The sequence below is a fragment of the Coregonus lavaretus genome (assembly GCF_964263955.1).
Source record: "Coregonus lavaretus genome assembly, contig: HAP1_SCAFFOLD_1948, whole genome shotgun sequence".
Taxonomy (NCBI): domain Eukaryota; kingdom Metazoa; phylum Chordata; class Actinopteri; order Salmoniformes; family Salmonidae; genus Coregonus; species Coregonus lavaretus.
Window position 1 is genome coordinate 1 of NW_028164056.1, and position 17,593 is coordinate 17,593.

General features: G+C 45.1%; 1 protein-coding gene across 1 annotated transcript in view; it reads right to left on the minus strand.

Moving 5' to 3' along the window:
- Positions 1-2,494: 2,494 nt before the first annotated feature.
- The window catches only part of LOC311117500 (glutamate receptor-interacting protein 2-like), a gene marked incomplete at both ends in the record, with an annotated part of 81,208 nt that continues 66,109 nt past the window's right edge, over positions 2,495-17,593 (minus strand). Inside the window, 3 exons of the mRNA XM_084192423.1 lie at positions 2,495-2,688; positions 4,652-4,813; positions 16,634-16,774. Coding sequence (XP_084048549.1) covers positions 2,495-2,688; positions 4,652-4,813; positions 16,634-16,774 — 497 coding nt within the window. The remainder of the gene's footprint in view (positions 2,689-4,651; positions 4,814-16,633; positions 16,775-17,593) is intronic.

Genomic DNA, 17,593 nt, shown 5'->3' on the forward strand with positions numbered 1-17,593 from the left:
ACACAAGAGGTAACTTCTCTCTCTCTCTCTCTCTTTCTGTTACATGTGCTTCTCTCAGTCAGGAATAGTCAAATTATCCCGTAGTGAAGCAGGAATTCCCAGGAGACATGGCATAGTTCAAAATCATATTTCTATCAAAGAGCAAAGAAAAACACAGGAAATTATGTTTTGTTTCCCTGCTTGAGCGAAAACAGACAGTTGAGACACCAAGGTCTTAACCTCAGTTCCTTCATCTGTAATACATGAAAGTCTTATAGGACAGAGATGCTGTAGCTCTGCTGGCCTCCAAAGCCATTCTGTATCCAGAAGAAAATTGTACTTGTATTGTCCAACCTGACTAATTACATATTGAGTAGTGGGTCCCACTTTAAACAAACAAAAACTTACAAAGGCTTTAAAGAGCATTCATGAAGTCTTCAAAAAGCAGTACATGGATGGGTCTGAGATAGTGTACTTCATTACACCGTCAGCATAGCAGTAATAGTAGATACAGTGGGGGGAAAAAAGTATTTAGTCAGCCACCAATTGTGCAAGTTCTCCCACTTAAAAAGATGAGAGAGGCCTGTCATTTTCTTCATAGGTACACGTCAACTATGACAGACAAAATGAGATTTATTTTTCCAGAAAATCACATTGTAGGATTTTTAATGAATTTATTTGCAAATTATGGTGGAAAATAAGTATTTGGTCAATAACAAAAGTTTCTCAATACTTTTTTATATACCCTTTGTTGGCAATGACACAGGTCAAACGTTTTCTGTAAGTCTTCACAAGGTTTTCACACACTGTTGCTGGTATTTTGGCCCATTCCTCCATGCAGATCTCCTCTAGAGCAGTGATGTTTTGGGGCTGTCGCTGGGCAACACGGACTTTCAACTCCCTCCAAAGATTTTCTATGGGGTTGAGATCTGGAGACTGGCTAGGCCACTCCAGGACCTTGAAATGCTTCTTACGAAGCCATTCCTTCGTTGCCCGGGCGGTGTGTTTGGGATCATTGTCATGCTGAAAGACCCAGCCACGTTTCATCTTCATTACCTTTGCTGGTGGAAGGAGGTTTTCACTCAAAATCTCACGATACATGGCCCCATTCATTCTTTCCTTTACACGGATCAGTCGTCCTGGTCCCTTTGCAGAAAAACAGCCCCAAAGCATGATGTTTCCACCCCCATGCTTCACAGTAGGTATGGTGTTCTTTGGATGCAACTCAGCATTCTTTGTCCTCCAAACACGACGAGTTGAGTTTTTACCAAAAAGTTATATTTTGGTTTCATCTGACCATATGACATTCTCCCAATCCTCTTCTGGATCATCCAAATGCACTCTAGCAAACTTCAGACGGGCCTGGACATGTACTGGCTTAAGCAGGGGGACACGTCTGGCACTGCAGGATTTGAGTCCCTGGCGGCGTAGTGTGTTACTGATGGTAGGCTTTGTTACTTTGGTCCCAGCTCTCTGCAGGTCATTCACTAGGTCCCCCCGTGTGGTTCTGGGACTTTTGCTCACCGTTCTTGTGATCATTTTGACCCCACGGGGTGAGATCTTGCGTGGAGCCCCAGATCGAGGGAGATTATCAGTGGTCTTGTATGTCTTCCATTTCCTAATATTTGCTCCCACAGTTGATTTCTTCAAACCAAGCTGCTTACCTATTGCAGATTCAGTCTTCCCAGCCTGGTGCAGGTCTACAATTTTGTTTCTGGTGTCCTTTGACAGCTCTTTGGTCTTGGCCATAGTGGAATTTGGAGTGTGACTGTTTGAGGTTGTAGACAGGTGTATTTTATACTGATAACAAGTTCAAACAGGTGCCATTAATACAGGTAACGAGTGGAGGACAGAGGAGCCTCTTAAAGAAGAAAGTTACAGGTCTGTGAGAGCCAGAAATCTTGCTTGTTTGTAGGTGACCAAATACTTATTTTCCACCATAATTTGCAAATAAATTCATTAAAAATCCTACAATGTGATTTTCTGGATTTTTTTCTCTCATTTTGCCTGTCATAGTTGACGTGTACCTATGATGAAAATTACAGGCCTCTCTCATCTTTTTAAGTGGGAGAACTTGCACAATTGGTGGCTGACTAAATACTTTTTTTCCCCCCACTGTACATGCATTATCTCCGAGAGGAAATTGGTTTTGCAGCCATTCATCACTTATTCACCCATCTTTAACCATCTTTAACCAGACAAGTCAATGGAGAATCTGTTCTAATTTAGAAATAACGGTCTGGCCAAAAGGCCAAAACACCTTACTATGTTTCTCCATTCTGTCTGTTGGCCTGATTCATTAGCTGTTAAAACGGCACACCAGAAACCAATCTGTCTGAAGTGGCAGTGTCTGTGACACTATCTGGAGCCCATCTGATGTTCCATCTCTAGATCACTGTCTGTGTCTACATTACAACCACAAACTTCAGGTTTCAGCAGTGTGTGTGTGTGTGTGTGTGTGTGTGTGTGTGTGTGTGTGTGTGTGGCTGAATGCCTGTCTGTCTGTCTGTACACCTCACCTCTCGGCAGAGCTGTCTGGCTCTATGAAGCGTATGAGCGGGGGAGCAGAGAGGGTCTCTGTAGCAAAGATTCCCCCCTGTAGCTGGACCCCAAAGCCATTGAGGGGGTCTCCTCTCAGAATGATCTCACTGCTCTCTGTGTGGACGATCTGACCACCAGGACCCACACTACTGGACGCCAGGGACACGGCTGGGGAGAGAGAGAGAGAGACAGAGAGAGGGAAACATCAGACAGGACTCTATACTCACTATACAAAGGGGTTGCCAACCTTACTCTTGGAAATGGTATGCAGGGTTTTGCTCCAACCTTGTTGTAACTGATTTAGCTACCACAATCAATGTCCTGGTGAGAATCAGGTGAACTGGATTAAAGTTGGTGCCTGCAGGATGGTAGCTCTCCAGGAGGGGGCTACTATGAGGGGCTACAATGAAGGGCTGTTATGAGGGGCTACAATGAGGGGCTGTTATGAGGGGCTACAATGAGGGGCTACAATGAGGGGCTACAATGAGGGGCTGTTATGAGGGGCTACAATGAGGGGCTACAATGTGGGGCTACAATGAGGGGCTACAATGAGGGGCTACAATGAGGGGCTACAATGAGGGGCTGTTATGAGGGGCTACAATGAGGGGCTACAATGAGGGGCTGTTATGAGGGGCTACAATGAGGGGCTACAATGAGGGGCTGTTAAGAGGGGCTACAATGAGGGGCTGTAATGAGGGGCTGTTATGAGGGGCTACAATGAGGGGCTACAATGAGGGGCTGTTATGAGGGGCTACAATGAGGGGCTACAATGAGGGGCTGTTATGAGGGGCTACAATGAGGGGCTACAATGAGGGGCTACAATGAGGGGCTGTTATGAGGGGCTACAATGAGGGGCTACAATGAGGGGCTACAATGTGGGGCTACAATGAGGGGCTGTTATGAGGGGCTACAATGAGGGGCTACAATGAGGGGCTGTTAAGAGGGGCTACAATGAGGGGCTACAATGAGGGGCTACAATGAGGGGCTGTTAAGAGGGGCTACAATGAGGGGCTACAATGAGGGGCTACAATGTGGGGCTACAATGAGGGGCTGTTATGAGGGGCTACAATGAGGGGCTACAATGAGGGGCTACAATGTGGGGCTACAATGAGGGGCTGTTAAGAGGGGCTACAATGAGGGGCTACAATGAGGGGCTACAATGAGGGGCTGTTATGAGGGGCTACAATGAGGGGCTACAATGAGGGGCTACAATGAGGGGCTGTTAAGAGGGGCTACAATGAGGGGCTACAATGAGGGGCTACAATGAGGGGCTGTTATGAGGGGCTACAATGAGGGGCTACAATGAGGGGCTACAATGAGGGGCTGTTAAGAGGGGCTACAATGAGGGGCTACAATGAGGGGCTACAATGAGGGGCTACAATGAGGGGCTACAATGAGGGGCTGTTATGAGGGGCTACAATGTGGGGCTACAATGTGGGGCTACAATGAGGGCTATTTTTACATTTTAGTCATTTAGCAGACACTCTTATCCAGAGTGACTTACAGTTAGTGAGTGCATACATTTTTCATACTGGCCCCCCGTGTAATCGAACGCACAACCCTGGCGTTGCAAGCGCCACGCTCTACCAACTGAGCTACAGGGGACTACTGAGGGGTTACTAAGAGGGGTTATCGCGAGGGGTTATCATGGGGGGTTATCACGAGGAGTTATCACGGGGGGTTATCACGAGGGGTTATCACAAGGGGTTACCACGAGGAGTTATCACGGGGGGTTATCACGAGGGGTTATCACGAGGGGTTATCATGCGGGGTTATCACGAGGGGTTATCACGCGGGATTATCATGTGGGGTTATCACGAGGGGTTATCGCGTGGGGTTATCACGAGGGGTTATCATGCAGGATTATCATGAGGGTTATCATGCGGGATTATCATGAGGGGTTATCATGCAGGATTATCATGTGAGGTTATCGCGAGGGGTTATCACGAGGGGTTAACACGAGGGGTTATCATGCGGGATTATCATGTGGGGTTATCACGAGGGGTTATCATGCGGGATTATCATGTGGGGTTATCACGAGGGGTTATCGCGAGGGGTTATCATGAGGGGTTAACACAAGGAGTTATCATGAGGGGTTATCATGAGGGGTTATCATGAGGGGTTATCATACATGAGCTCTTATGTTCTTTGTTCTTCTGTCGTCTCTTCATCATGGAGTTGCGTGGGCTCATAGGGACAGCTGTACGAGGCAGGGTGCTGGAGCTCTGGCTGGTTGACCCAGGGCCTGATGTGGTGGTGGTGGAACCAGGGGAGAAGTTGGTCGACACTAGGGCTGTAGAGAGCGATAGAGATAGAGAGAAGTCACTAGGGCTGGAGAGAGAGGAGAGCGAGAGAGAGAGACACTCTTCTGGGAAGGCTTTCCACTAGATGTTAGAACATTGCTGCAGGGACTTTCTTCCATTCAGCCACAAGAATATTAGTGAGGTCGGGCACTGATGTTGGGCGATTAGGCCTGGCTAGCAGTCGGCGTTCCAATTCATCCCAAAGGTGTTCGATGGGGTTGAGGTCAGGGATCTGTGCAGGCCAGTCAAGTTCTTCCACACCGATCTCGACAAACCATTTCTGTATGGACCTCGCCTTGTGCAAGGGGGCATTGTCATGCTGAAACAGGAAAGGGCCTTCCCCAAACTGTTGTCACAAAGTTGGGAGCACAGAATTGTCTAGAATATCATTGTATGCTGTAGCGTTAAGATTTCCCTTCACTGGAACTAAGGGGCCTAGCCCGAATCATGAAAAACAGCCCCAGACCATTATTCCTCCTCCACCAAACTTTACAGTTGGCACTATGCATTCGGGCAGGTAGCGTTCTCCTGGCATCCGACAAACCCAGATTTGTTCGTCAGACTGCCAGAATGTGAAGCGTGATTCATCACTCCAGAGAACGTGTTTCCACTGCTCCAGAGTCCAATGGCGGCGAGCTTTACACCACTCCATCCAAGCTTCGCATTGCGCATGGTGATCTTAGGCTTGTGTGCGGCTGCTCGGCCATGGAAACCCATTTTATGAAGCTCCCAACGAACGGTTACTGTGGTGACGTTGCTTCCAGAGGCAGTTTGGAACTCGGTAGTGAGCGTTGCAACCGAGGACAGACGATTTTTACCCGCTACAAGCTTCAGCACTCGGCGGTACCGTTCTGTGATCCTGTGTGGCCTACCACTTCGCGGCTGAGCCGTTGTTTCTCTAAGACCTTTCCACTTCACAATAACAGCACTTACAGGTGACCGGGAATGCTCTAGCAGGGCAGAAATTTGACTAACTCACTTTTTGGAAAGGTGGCATCATATGACGGTGCCACGTTGAAAGCCACTGAGCTCTTCAGTACGGGCCATTCAACTGCCAATGTTTGTCTATGGAGATTGCGTGGCTGTGTGCTCGATCTAATACACCTGTCAGCAACGGCTATGGCCTAAACAGCAGAATCCACTCATTTGAAAGGGTGTCCACATACTTTTGGCCATGTAGTGGATAATGTTTCTATAAAAACATTTGCCGGATGTTGCAAGAACGTTCCCAGAACGCATTTTGTCTGTGTCGTTTAAAAGGTTCCCAGAATGTTTCATTAGGTTGTGGGAACAGTCTGGTGGGTTTATAAAGACATAGAAAGTTACACTCTTATGTATAAACTCCCAGTCATTTATTGGGTAAACCACCAACGTTATCGGCATCACTGTGCCTTCTTCAGGGTGATGTCTTGAACGCTTGAACCAGGTCATGTAGACAAAACAGTGCAATTAGTGCAACCAATGACAATAGTGAGCGGTGTGTCATAATTATTAGGTTGATTAGAATGAATTGAATGAAACTGTTAAAAGACAATAGTTTACAGCATATTTCATATATTAGGCTATTGTTATCATTAGCATTAGCATAAGATTAACATCAACATACATTATTGTTTAATTTAATTTCACATATATATTTAATTATTTCCAATTTCATAAATGTTTGGTTACATGTAATATTTTGGTTCAACCATAATGCATAATAAGCAATTATCAACAGGGGGAACATATTGGGTGTACGCTGATAAGCTGTAGAAAGAATATATTCATTCATAAGACTTGTTAATAGAAAATATAATTGTTCAGAAGAAGGGCCTGAGATCAACGTCAATATTCAGACCACTAGGGGTCAATATTCAGACCACAAGGGGTCAATGTTCAGACCACTAGGGGTCAATGTTCAGACCACTAGGGGTCAACGTTCAGACCACTAGGGGTCAACGTTCAGACCACTAGGGGTCAATATTCAGACCACAAGGGGTCAACGTTCAGACCACTAGGGGTCAAAGTTCAGACCACAAGGGGTCAATATTCAGACCACAAGGGGTCAATGTTCAGACCACAAGGGGTCAATGTTCAGACCACTAGGGGTCAACGTTCAGACCACTAGGGGTCAACGTTCAGACCACTAGGGGTCAACGTTCAGACCACTAGGGGTCAATGTTCAGACCACTAGGGGTCAAAGTTCAGACCACAAGGGGTCAATATTCAGACCACAAGGGGTCAATGTTTAGACCACAAGGGGTCAATGTTCAGACCACTAGGGGTCAACGTTCAGACCACTAGGGGTCAACGTTCAGACCACTAGGGGTCAACGTTCAGACCACTAGGGGTCAACGTTCAGACCACTAGGGGTCAATGTTCAGACCACTAGGGGTCAACGTTCAGACCACTAGGGGTCAATATTCAGACCACAAGGGGTCAACGTTCAGACCACTAGGGGTCAAAGTTCAGACCACAAGGGGTCAATATTCAGACCACAAGGGGTCAATGTTCAGACCACAAGGGGTCAATGTTCAGACCACTAGGGGTCAACGTTCAGACCACTAGGGGTCAACGTTCAGACCACTAGGGGTCAACGTTCAGACCACTAGGGGTCAATGTTCAGACCACTAGGGGTCAAAGTTCAGACCACAAGGGGTCAATATTCAGACCACAAGGGGTCAATGTTTAGACCACAAGGGTCAATGTTCAGACCACTAGGGGTCAACGTTCAGACCACTAGGGGTCAACGTTAAGACCACTAGGGGTCAACGTTCAGACCACTAGGGGTCAACGTTCAGACCACTAGGGGTCAATGTTCAGACCACTAGGGGTCAACGTTCAGACCACTAGGGGTCAATGTTCAGACCACTAGGGGTCAATGTTCAGACCACTAGGGGTCAACGTTCAGACCACTAGGGGTCAACGTTCAGACCACTAGGGGTCAATGTTCAGACCACTAGGGGTCAACGTTCAGACCACTAGGGGTCAACGTTCAGACCACTAGGGGTCAACGTTCAGACCACTAGGGGTCAACGTTCAGACCACTAGGGGTCAACGTTCAGACCACTAGGGGTCAGTGTTTTTAAATAGGATATCCAGTAGGGCTCCCTCTGTAGTAGTAGGATCTCCATGTTACCTCCTGTGTATAATAATATAATAAAGGAGATGGGACGGTTAGCTTCAACAAAGTGAGCTGCTACCAGATAGTCAGTGTTCTTACACCTGATTGACCTGCGGTGTTCAGCTATGCGTTGTTTCAATTGTCTTTTCGCTTGTCCTACGTAGGCTTTCCCACATGTACAGGCGATGAGATAGATCACTCCCGTTGTCTTGCATGAGATGATACCCCTAACAGGGATTTTTCAACCTGTATGCGGGTGTCTACAGAAGGATGTTTTTTTTGTAGTGCTATTGCACTGTGCGCATGAGCCGCATTTGTAGTTCCGATTTGGAATGGGGTGTCAAGGGTGTCTGAGTGGGCTCGGGGGTGGGGGGGGGGGGGGGGCAGGTCAGATCTCACTAATCTATCCCCAATATTGCGACCATGCTTATAGACCACCAGTGGGGGGGTTCCTTCAAAAGGTGTGCATCCTATCCGCACGTAGCAGGGTATTGAGGTCTGCGGGCTTAGTGTATACGTCTGTATGTAATGCATCATTCTCTTTGAGGATCCATAAGTCCAGGTAGTATGCTTTTCTCTCATCAAGTCTCCATGGTGAATCTGAGATGTTCAGAACTCTCGTTTAGCAGAGCATGGAATTAATTTTAGTTCCTGCTGACTTCCTTCCCAGAGCACAAAGACATCATCTACAGTTGAAGTTGGACGTTTACATACACCTTAGCCAAATACATTTAAACTCAGTTTTTCATAATTCCTGACATTTCATCCTAGTAAAAATTCCCTGTCTTAGGTCAGTTAGGATCACCACTTTATTTTAAGAATGTGAAATGTCAGAATAATAGTAGAGAGAATGATTTATTTCAGCTTTTATTTATTTCATCACATTCCCAGTGGATCAGAAGTTTACATACACTCAATTATCTATATGTGGTCCTCTGTAGCTCAATTGGTAGAGCATGGCGCTTGTAACGCCAGGGTAGTGGGTTCGATCCCCGGGACCACCCATACGAAAAAATGTATGCACACATGACTGTACCGCGCTTTGAATAAAAGCATCTGCTAAATGGCATATTATAATTAGTATTTGGTAGCATTGTCTTTAAATTGTTTAACTTGGGTCAAACGTTTCGGGTAGCCTTCCACAAGCTTCCCACAATAAGTTGGGTGAATTTTGGTCCATTCCTCCTGACAGAGCTGGTGTAACTCTCCTTTCTCGCACACGCTTTTTCAGTTCTGCCCACACATTTTCTATAGGATTGAGGTCAGGGCTTTGTGATGGCCACTCCAATACCTTGACTTTGTTGTCCTTAAGCCATTTTGCCACAACTTTGGAAGTATGTTTGGGGTCATTGTCCATTTGGAAGACCCATTTGCGAACAAGCTTTAACTTCCTGACTGATGTCTTGAGATGTTGCTTCAATATATCCACATAATTTTTCTTCCTCATGATGCCATCTATTTTGTGAAGTGCACCAGTCCCTCCTGCAGCAAAGCACCCCCACAGCATGATGCTGCCACCACTGTGCTTCACGGTTGGGATGGTGTTCTTCGGCTTGCAAGCTCCCCCTTTTAGCTCCAAACATAACGATGGTCATTATGGCCATTTTTGTTTCATCAGACCAGAGTACATTTCTCCAAAAAGTACGATCTTTGTCCCCATGTGCAGTTGCAAACCGTAGTCTGGCTTTTTTATGGCGGTTTGGAGCAGTGGCTTCTTCCTTGCTGAGCGGCCTTTCAGTTTATGTCGATATAGGACTCGTTTTACTGTGGATATAGATACTTTTGTACCTGTTTCCTCCAGCATCTTCACAAGGTCCTTTGCTATTGTTCTGGGATACCAGTTCAGTTCATTGGATGGAGCAAAGGCAGGGTCTCTCTTCTGTGCCTGCAAGCCTCCAATGTGTGGGATGTTAGTGTACAAGCTCTCCACATCAAAAGTGGCCAGCAGGGCGCCCTCTGGTATCTTTCCTAAGCCCTCTATCAATGAGACCATGTGACTAGTGTCTGACATAAGATGGGAGATTCTCAACCATCGGTTTAATGTGGTGGTCCACAAACTTAGAAATGTTGGACGTCACAGAGTCAATTGCTGCTACAATGGGTCTACCTGGGGGGAGGAGACATACCTGGGGGGAGGAGACATACCTGGGGGAGGAGACATACCTGGGGGGAGGAGACATACCTGGGGGGAGGAGACATACCTGGGGGGAGGAGACATACCTGGGGGGAGGAGACATACCTGGGGGGAGGAGACATACCTGGGGGGAGGAGACATACCTGGGGGAGGAGACATACCTGGGGGAGGAGACACTTGTTTGTGTAATTTAGCGACTGTGTAAAAGGTTTGCCTGATATTGCAACAACGTTCCCAGAACACATTTAGTCTGTGTCGTTTAAAGGTTCCCAGAATGTTTCATTAGGTTGTGGGAACATTGTGGGGACATCACAAAATATATGTTCCCAAAACACAAAAAACTGTCCAGTTGTGCGGATGATTCTAAGTTTATTTTACGCTGCAAAAAACATTCACCTGATGTTACAAGAACATACCCAGAACACATTTCCTCTGTTCATTAAAGGTTCATTAGGTTGTGGGAAGAGTCTGGTGGGAACATCGAAACTACACCTAAACTATACCGAAACTAATTTCATACATAATAAGAGACAATATCAAATTGACAATAATCTGATGAGTGACAATATTTGTATTTGTATTTATTATGGATCCTCATTACTCTTCCTGGGGTCCAGCAAAATTAACACAGTTATACAATTTAAAAACATTACAATACATTCATAACACATTTCACAACATATTAAGTGTGTGTCCTCAGGCCTCTACTCTACTACCATATATCTACAACACAAAATCCATGTGTGTGTATGCATGTGTCTGTGTCTATGTTTGTGTGGCTTCACAGTCCCACTGTTCCATAAGGTGTATTTCTATCTGTTTTTTTAAAATCTAATTTTACTGCTGGCATGAGTTACTTGATGTGGAATAGAGTTCCATGTAGTCATGGCTCTATGTAGTACTGTGCGCCTCCCATAGTCTGTTCTGGACTTGGGGATTGTGAAGAGACCTCTGGTGGCATGTCTTGTGGGGTATGCATGGGTGTCCGAGCTGTGTGCCAGTAGTACAAACAGACAGCTCGGTTCATTCAACGTCAATACCTCTCACAAATACAAGTAGTAATGAAGTCAATCTCTCCTCCACTTTGAGCCAGGGAAGATTGACATGCATATTATTAATGTTAGCTCTCTGTGTACATTCAAGTCCCTCTTTGTGGCACCTGACCACACGACAGAACAGTAGTCCAGGTGCGACAAAACTAGGGCCTGTAGGACCTGCCTTGTTGATAGTGCTGTTAAGAAGGTAGAGCAGCGCTTTATTATGGACATATTTCTCCCCATCTTAGCTACTGTTGTATCAATATTTTTTGACCATGACAGTTTACAATCCAGGGTTACTCCAAGCAGTTTAGTCTCCTCAACTTGCTCAATTTCCACATTATTCATTACAAGATTTAGTTGAGGTTTAGGGTTTAGTAAATGATTTGTCCCAAATACGATGCTTTTAGTTTTTGAAATATTTAGGACTAACTTATTCCTTGCCACCCATTATGAAACTAACTGCAGCTCTTTGTTAAGTGTTGCTGTCATTTCAGTCGCTGTGGTAGCTGACGTGTATAGTGTTGAGTCAACCGCATACATAGACACACTGGCTTTACTCAAAGCCAGTGGCATGTCGTTAGTAAAGATTGAAAAAAGTAAGGGGCCTAGACAGCTGCCCGGGGGAATTACTGATTCTACCTGGATTTTGTTGGAGAGGCTTCCATTAAAGAACACCCTCTGTGTTCTGTTAGACAGGTAATTCTTTATCCACATTATAGCAGGGGGTGTAAAGCCATAACACATTGGTTTTTTCCAGCAACAGACTATGATCGATAATGTCAAAAGTCGCACTGAAGTTTAACAAAACAGCCCCCACAATCTTTTTATCATCTATTTCTCTCAGCCAATCATCAGTCATTTGTGTAAGTGCTGTGCCTATTGAATGTCCTTCCCTATAAGCATGCTGAAAGTCTGTTGTCAATTTGTTTCCTGTGAAATAGCATTGTATCTGGTCAAACACCATTTTTTCCAAAAGTTTACTAAGGGCTGGTAACAGGCACACCACCTCAGTGCTAACAGTATTACTCTGGTTTATAGGCATATGATTACTGCATACAATAGCTGTAGGATCAGCAGAGGCATTCCGGGCAGTAAGAGGGACATAAATTAGGTTATTTACATTGTGTCTTCCAACGCCCCTAGGATAACGTACATTTGCTGAATTATTATGACAACTCAGCGACACAATGGTAGGGATTAAATGAGCTGGACTAGCGTCATTGATAAGTTATTGTCTCAACGCAGCCTTATACAGTGGGGGGAAAAAGTATTTAGTCAGCCACCAATTGTGCAAGTTCTCCCACTTAAAAAGATGAGAGAGGCCTGTAATTTTCATCATAGGTACACGTCAACTATGAAAGACAAAATGAGGAAAAAATAATCCAGAAAATCACATTGTAGGATTTTTTATGAATTTATTTGCAAATTATGGTGGAAAATAAGTATTTGGTCAATAACAAAAGTTTCTCAATACTTTGTTATATACTGTTTGTTGGCAATGACACAGGTCAAACGTTTTCTGTAAGTCTTCACAAGGTTTTCACACACTGTTGCTGGTATTTTGGCCCATTCCTCCATGCAGATCTCCTCTAGAGCAGTGATGTTTTGGGGCTGTCGCTGGGCAACACAGACTTTCAACTCCCTCCAAAGATTTTCTATGGGGTTGAGATCTGGAGACTGGCTAGGCCACTCCAGGACCTTGAAATGCTTCTTACGAAGCCACTCCTTCGTTGCCCGGGCGGTGTGTTTGGGATCATTGTCATGCTGAAAGACCCAGCCACGTTTCATCTTCAATGCCCTTGCTGATGGAAGGAGGTTTTCACTCAAAATCTCACGATACATGGCCCCATTCATTCTTTCCTTTACACGGATCAGTCGTCCTGGTCCCTTTGCAGAAAAACAACCCCAAAGCATGATGTTTCCACCCCCATGCTTCACAGTAGGTATGGTGTTATTTGGATGCAACTCAGCATTCTTTGTCCTCCAAACACGACGAGTTGAGTTTTTACCAAAAAGTTATATTTTGGTTTCATCTGACCATATGACATTCTCCCAATCCTCTTCTGGATCATCCAAATGCACTCTAGCAAACTTCAGACGGGCCTGGACATGTACTGGCTTAAGCAGGGGGACACATCTGGCACTGCAGGATTTGAGTCCCTGGCGGCGTAGTGTGTTACTGATGGTAGGCTTTGTTACTTTGGTCCCAGCTCTCTGCAGGTCATTCACCAGGTCCCCCCGTGTGGTTCTGGGATTTTTGCTCACCGTTCTTGTGATCATTTTGACCCCACGGGGTGAGATCTTGCGTGGAGCCCCAGATCGAGGGAGATTATCAGTGGTCTTGTATGTCTTCCATTTCCTAATAATTGCTCCCACAGTTGATTTCTTCAAACCAAGCTGCTTACCTATTGCAGATTCAGTCTTCCCAGCCTGGTGCAGGTCTACAATTTTGTTTCTGGTGTCCTTTGACAGCTCTTTGGTCTTGGCCATAGTGGAGTTTGGAGTGTGACTGTTTGAGGTTGTGGACAGGTGTCTTTTATACTGATAACAAGTTCAAACAGGTGCCATTAATACAGGTAACGAGTGGAGGACAGAGGAGCCTCTTAAAGAAGAAGTTACAGGTCTGTGAGAGCCAGAAATCTTGCTTGTTTGTAGGTGACCAAATACTTATTTTCCACCATAATTTGCAAATAAATTCATTAAAAATCCTACAATGTGATTTTCTGGAAATATTTTCTCATTTTGTCTGTCATAGTTGACATGTACCTATGATGAAAATTACAGGCCTCTCTCATCTTTTTAAGTGGGAGAACTTGCACAATTGGTGGCTGACTAAATACTTTTTTCCCCCACTGTAATGCTGTGAAAGCATCCAGGAACCCAAATGATTTGGGTGGATCCTTTGTTTCCAGAAGGTATCAAAATTGTCAATAAATGTTACACCCACAGAGCTGCAATATTAGGCCTATCAGTTGTCAAATTTTACATGAAGAGATGGGCGCATCTTGTAGTTGACAGATGCAGCGAAAGGAGCATCACTTTATCAAATCTTCCTTCAGAATCACGTGCAGGTAAAACATTTTGATTTCTATAAAGTGTCAGAAAGAGCATATTCTGCAGTTTCTATGACACTTACCTTTGTCAAATAACTCTCAAAATTCAAGAGGTGCAGCTCCATTTCCACATTTCCCTTTTTACAAGAATATTCGTGCTGTCCATGCGTTCAGCACATGACCACTCGGCAGCAGTATTACTCTGGCTACTAAGCAAAAACTAGTAACATAATTAACTTAAAATTAAAATATGCTATTCTGTCATCAATGGATGAACGGGCGACAGAAAGCAGATAGAAACTGATAATGGTGCATGTGACTTCAATTAACTGAATGATGAGGAGGTTGAAGAGGGTGATTGATCTGAATGATGATGATGAGGTTGAAGAGGGTGATTGATCTGAATGATGATGATGAGGTTGAAGAGGGTGATTGATCCGAATGATGAGGAGGTTGAAGAGGGTGATTGATCCGAATGATGAGGAGGTTGAAGAGGGTGATTGATCTGAATGATGAGGAGGTTGAAGAGGGTGATTGATCTGAATGATGAGGAGGATGAAGAGGGTGATTGATCTGAATGATGAGGGTGAAGACGATGCTTGAATTTCGAACAATAGTGTTGTTGAAGAATTGTGGGTGGTCTAATTATTTAATTATGAAAGGCTGGAAATGGTATATCATCTCCCCTGGGAGAGTCAAATCAGACTCTGAGTACAACATACACTGTGTGTAGTTCAGTGGCAAGCCCAACCAAACGAATGGAAGCGCTGACAGTATTGCAAATGCTGCAGAATTTAGACGCGTTGGATTCGGATGGAGGTATCGGGACTGATCCCACGTTGCTGATGAAGAGTCTTCATCTGATTCTGATGTTGACTTCGAGCCTCCGCCTCCGATGCCTGAGCCTCGCCGCAGAAAAACCAGAACAGAGCCAACTGAGACGCTGATCCCAACTCTGCCACGGTGAGACAGGAGTCTAGGAGGGATGGCAGGGTTTGGGTAGAAAATAGTGACGAGTTTATGTGACATGCAGATGTTGCAGCACATCAGAGATCGTACTGTTGCTCATGCGCACAGAAAAGGAAACAGAAAAGAGACCATGCCACGCAACCTCTTCAGAGAGACCATGCCACGCGACCTGTTCAGAGAGACCATGCCACGCAACCTCTTCAGAGAGACCATGCCACGCAACCTCTTCAGAGAGACCATGCCATGCAACCGCTTCAGAGAGACCATGCCACACAACCGCTTCAGAGAGACCATGCCACGCGACCTCTTCAGAGAGACCATGCCACGCAACCTCTTCAGAGAGACCATGCCACGCAACCTCTTCAGAGAGACCATGCCACGCGACCTCTTCAGAGAGACCATGCCACGCAACCTCTTCAGAGAGACCATGCCACGCGACCTCTTCAGAGAGACCATGCCACGCGACCTCTTCAGAGAGACCATGCCACGCAACCTCTTCAGAGAGACCATGCCACGCAACCTCTTCAGAGAGACCATGCCACGCAACCTCTTCAGAGAGACTATGCCACGCAACCTCTTCAGAGAGATTACGCGACACACCAAACAAGGCCTATGAAAACTGTGTGCAGTGGAACTGATTTGTTTGTGGGGCTTGCTCAAAGCATAAAGAGAAGACAACATTGATTCATGCGTAAAGGCACACTCATAAGGGCACAGTACAGCGTCGGATACAATCAACAAATGACTGTTTTTTTATATCTTGTCATGAATATATTTCCACTAATATTTATTTATGTATTTCATCTTTACAATAGTTTATGCAGTATTTATCAAGCAATGATGCTTATGATTGCGCACCTTGCGGGTTGATATGTATCTGATGCATATGCTAAAGAGGACGCCTGGCAACGTTCTCTTGCGGCTACTGATAGGCTGAAAGGCCAGGCAGTCCTAGTGTTAAAGAACTCAGTAAGGCTTTTCTGTCAACATTCTTGTGACATCAAAGGAATGTTTTGTACAGCCGGATACAAACATTATGAATGTCAGCACAACTGGACAATTTTAGTGTTTTGGGAACCCATCTCTTGTCATATCCCCACAATGTTCACATAACCTAAATAAATATTCTGGGAACCTTTAATAAACAGATTAAATATGTTTTGGGAACATTCTTGTAACATCAGGTGAATGTTTTTAGCACCCTAAAAGAAACATTGTAGAATAATCTGCACAACTGGACAATTTTTCTTGTTTTGTGATGTCCCTCAATGTTCTCATCAGACGGATCCCACAACCTAATGAAACATTCTGGGAACCTTTAAATAACAGATTAAATGTGTTCTAGGAACGTTCTTGTTTTATACAAACATTTTATAATCATCGGCACGACTGGACAGTTTTTGTGTTATGAGACCATTTGCTGCGACCTAACGAATGTTCTGGGAACTTTCACAAAAACAGTTTTGGTTTTCTGGGGAGACAGAAACAGAAGCAGAGGTGATACTTACATTTGCAGTATTCCTGTGTGCTGGAGGGGTTGGAGGAGGTGGTCCAGGTATTGGTCTTACAGTGAGAGGATGGGTGCTGGGGGGGACAGTAGTTCACGCAGGTGTCCCACGAGTGGGGGTGGTCACTCTTATGAACTTTCACTGCACACAAAACAGAGAGAAGAGAAGTGTAAAGGCCTGGATTCGAACCCAGGTCACAAGACTGTGTTAACCTGTTGAGCTAAAGCCTAGACAGAAGTTCACACAGGGGTCCCATGAGTGGGGGTGATCCCTCCTCTGGACTTTCACTGAAACACAGAATCATATAGGGACAACTATTTTCCTTCCGTAACTTCACCCGGTTCGCTCTAGCACCAATCCATCTGGACTGGACTGGAGCTGAGTGTTTCAGCCAAGTGGCTGACATAGTTTACAGCTAATCAAAATATTGTGGGATGTAGCCAAGCTGGCTCAGACTCTGGCCCTGCAGCCAATGTGTGGCAAGGTTCTGGGGCCCGGCCCAAGGGGCCACACATACCTGCTCTGCTCTGCTCTACTCTACTCTACTCTACTCTACTCTACTCTACTCTACTCTACTCTACTCTACTCTACTCTACTCTACTCTACTCTACACTACTCTACTCTACTCTACTCTACTCTACACTACTCTACTCTACTCTACTCTACACTACTCTACACTACTCTACTCTACTCTACTCTACTCTACTCTACTCTACTCTACTCTACTCTACACTACTCTACTCTACTCTACACTACTCTACTCTACTCTACTCTACACTACTCTACACTACACTACACTACTCTACACTACTATACTCTACTCTACTCTACTCTACTCTACTCTGCTCTGCTCTGCTCTACTCTACTCTACTCTACACTACTCTACTCTACTCTACACTACTCTACTCTACTCTACTCTACACTACTCTACTCTACTCTACTCTACTCTACTCTACACTA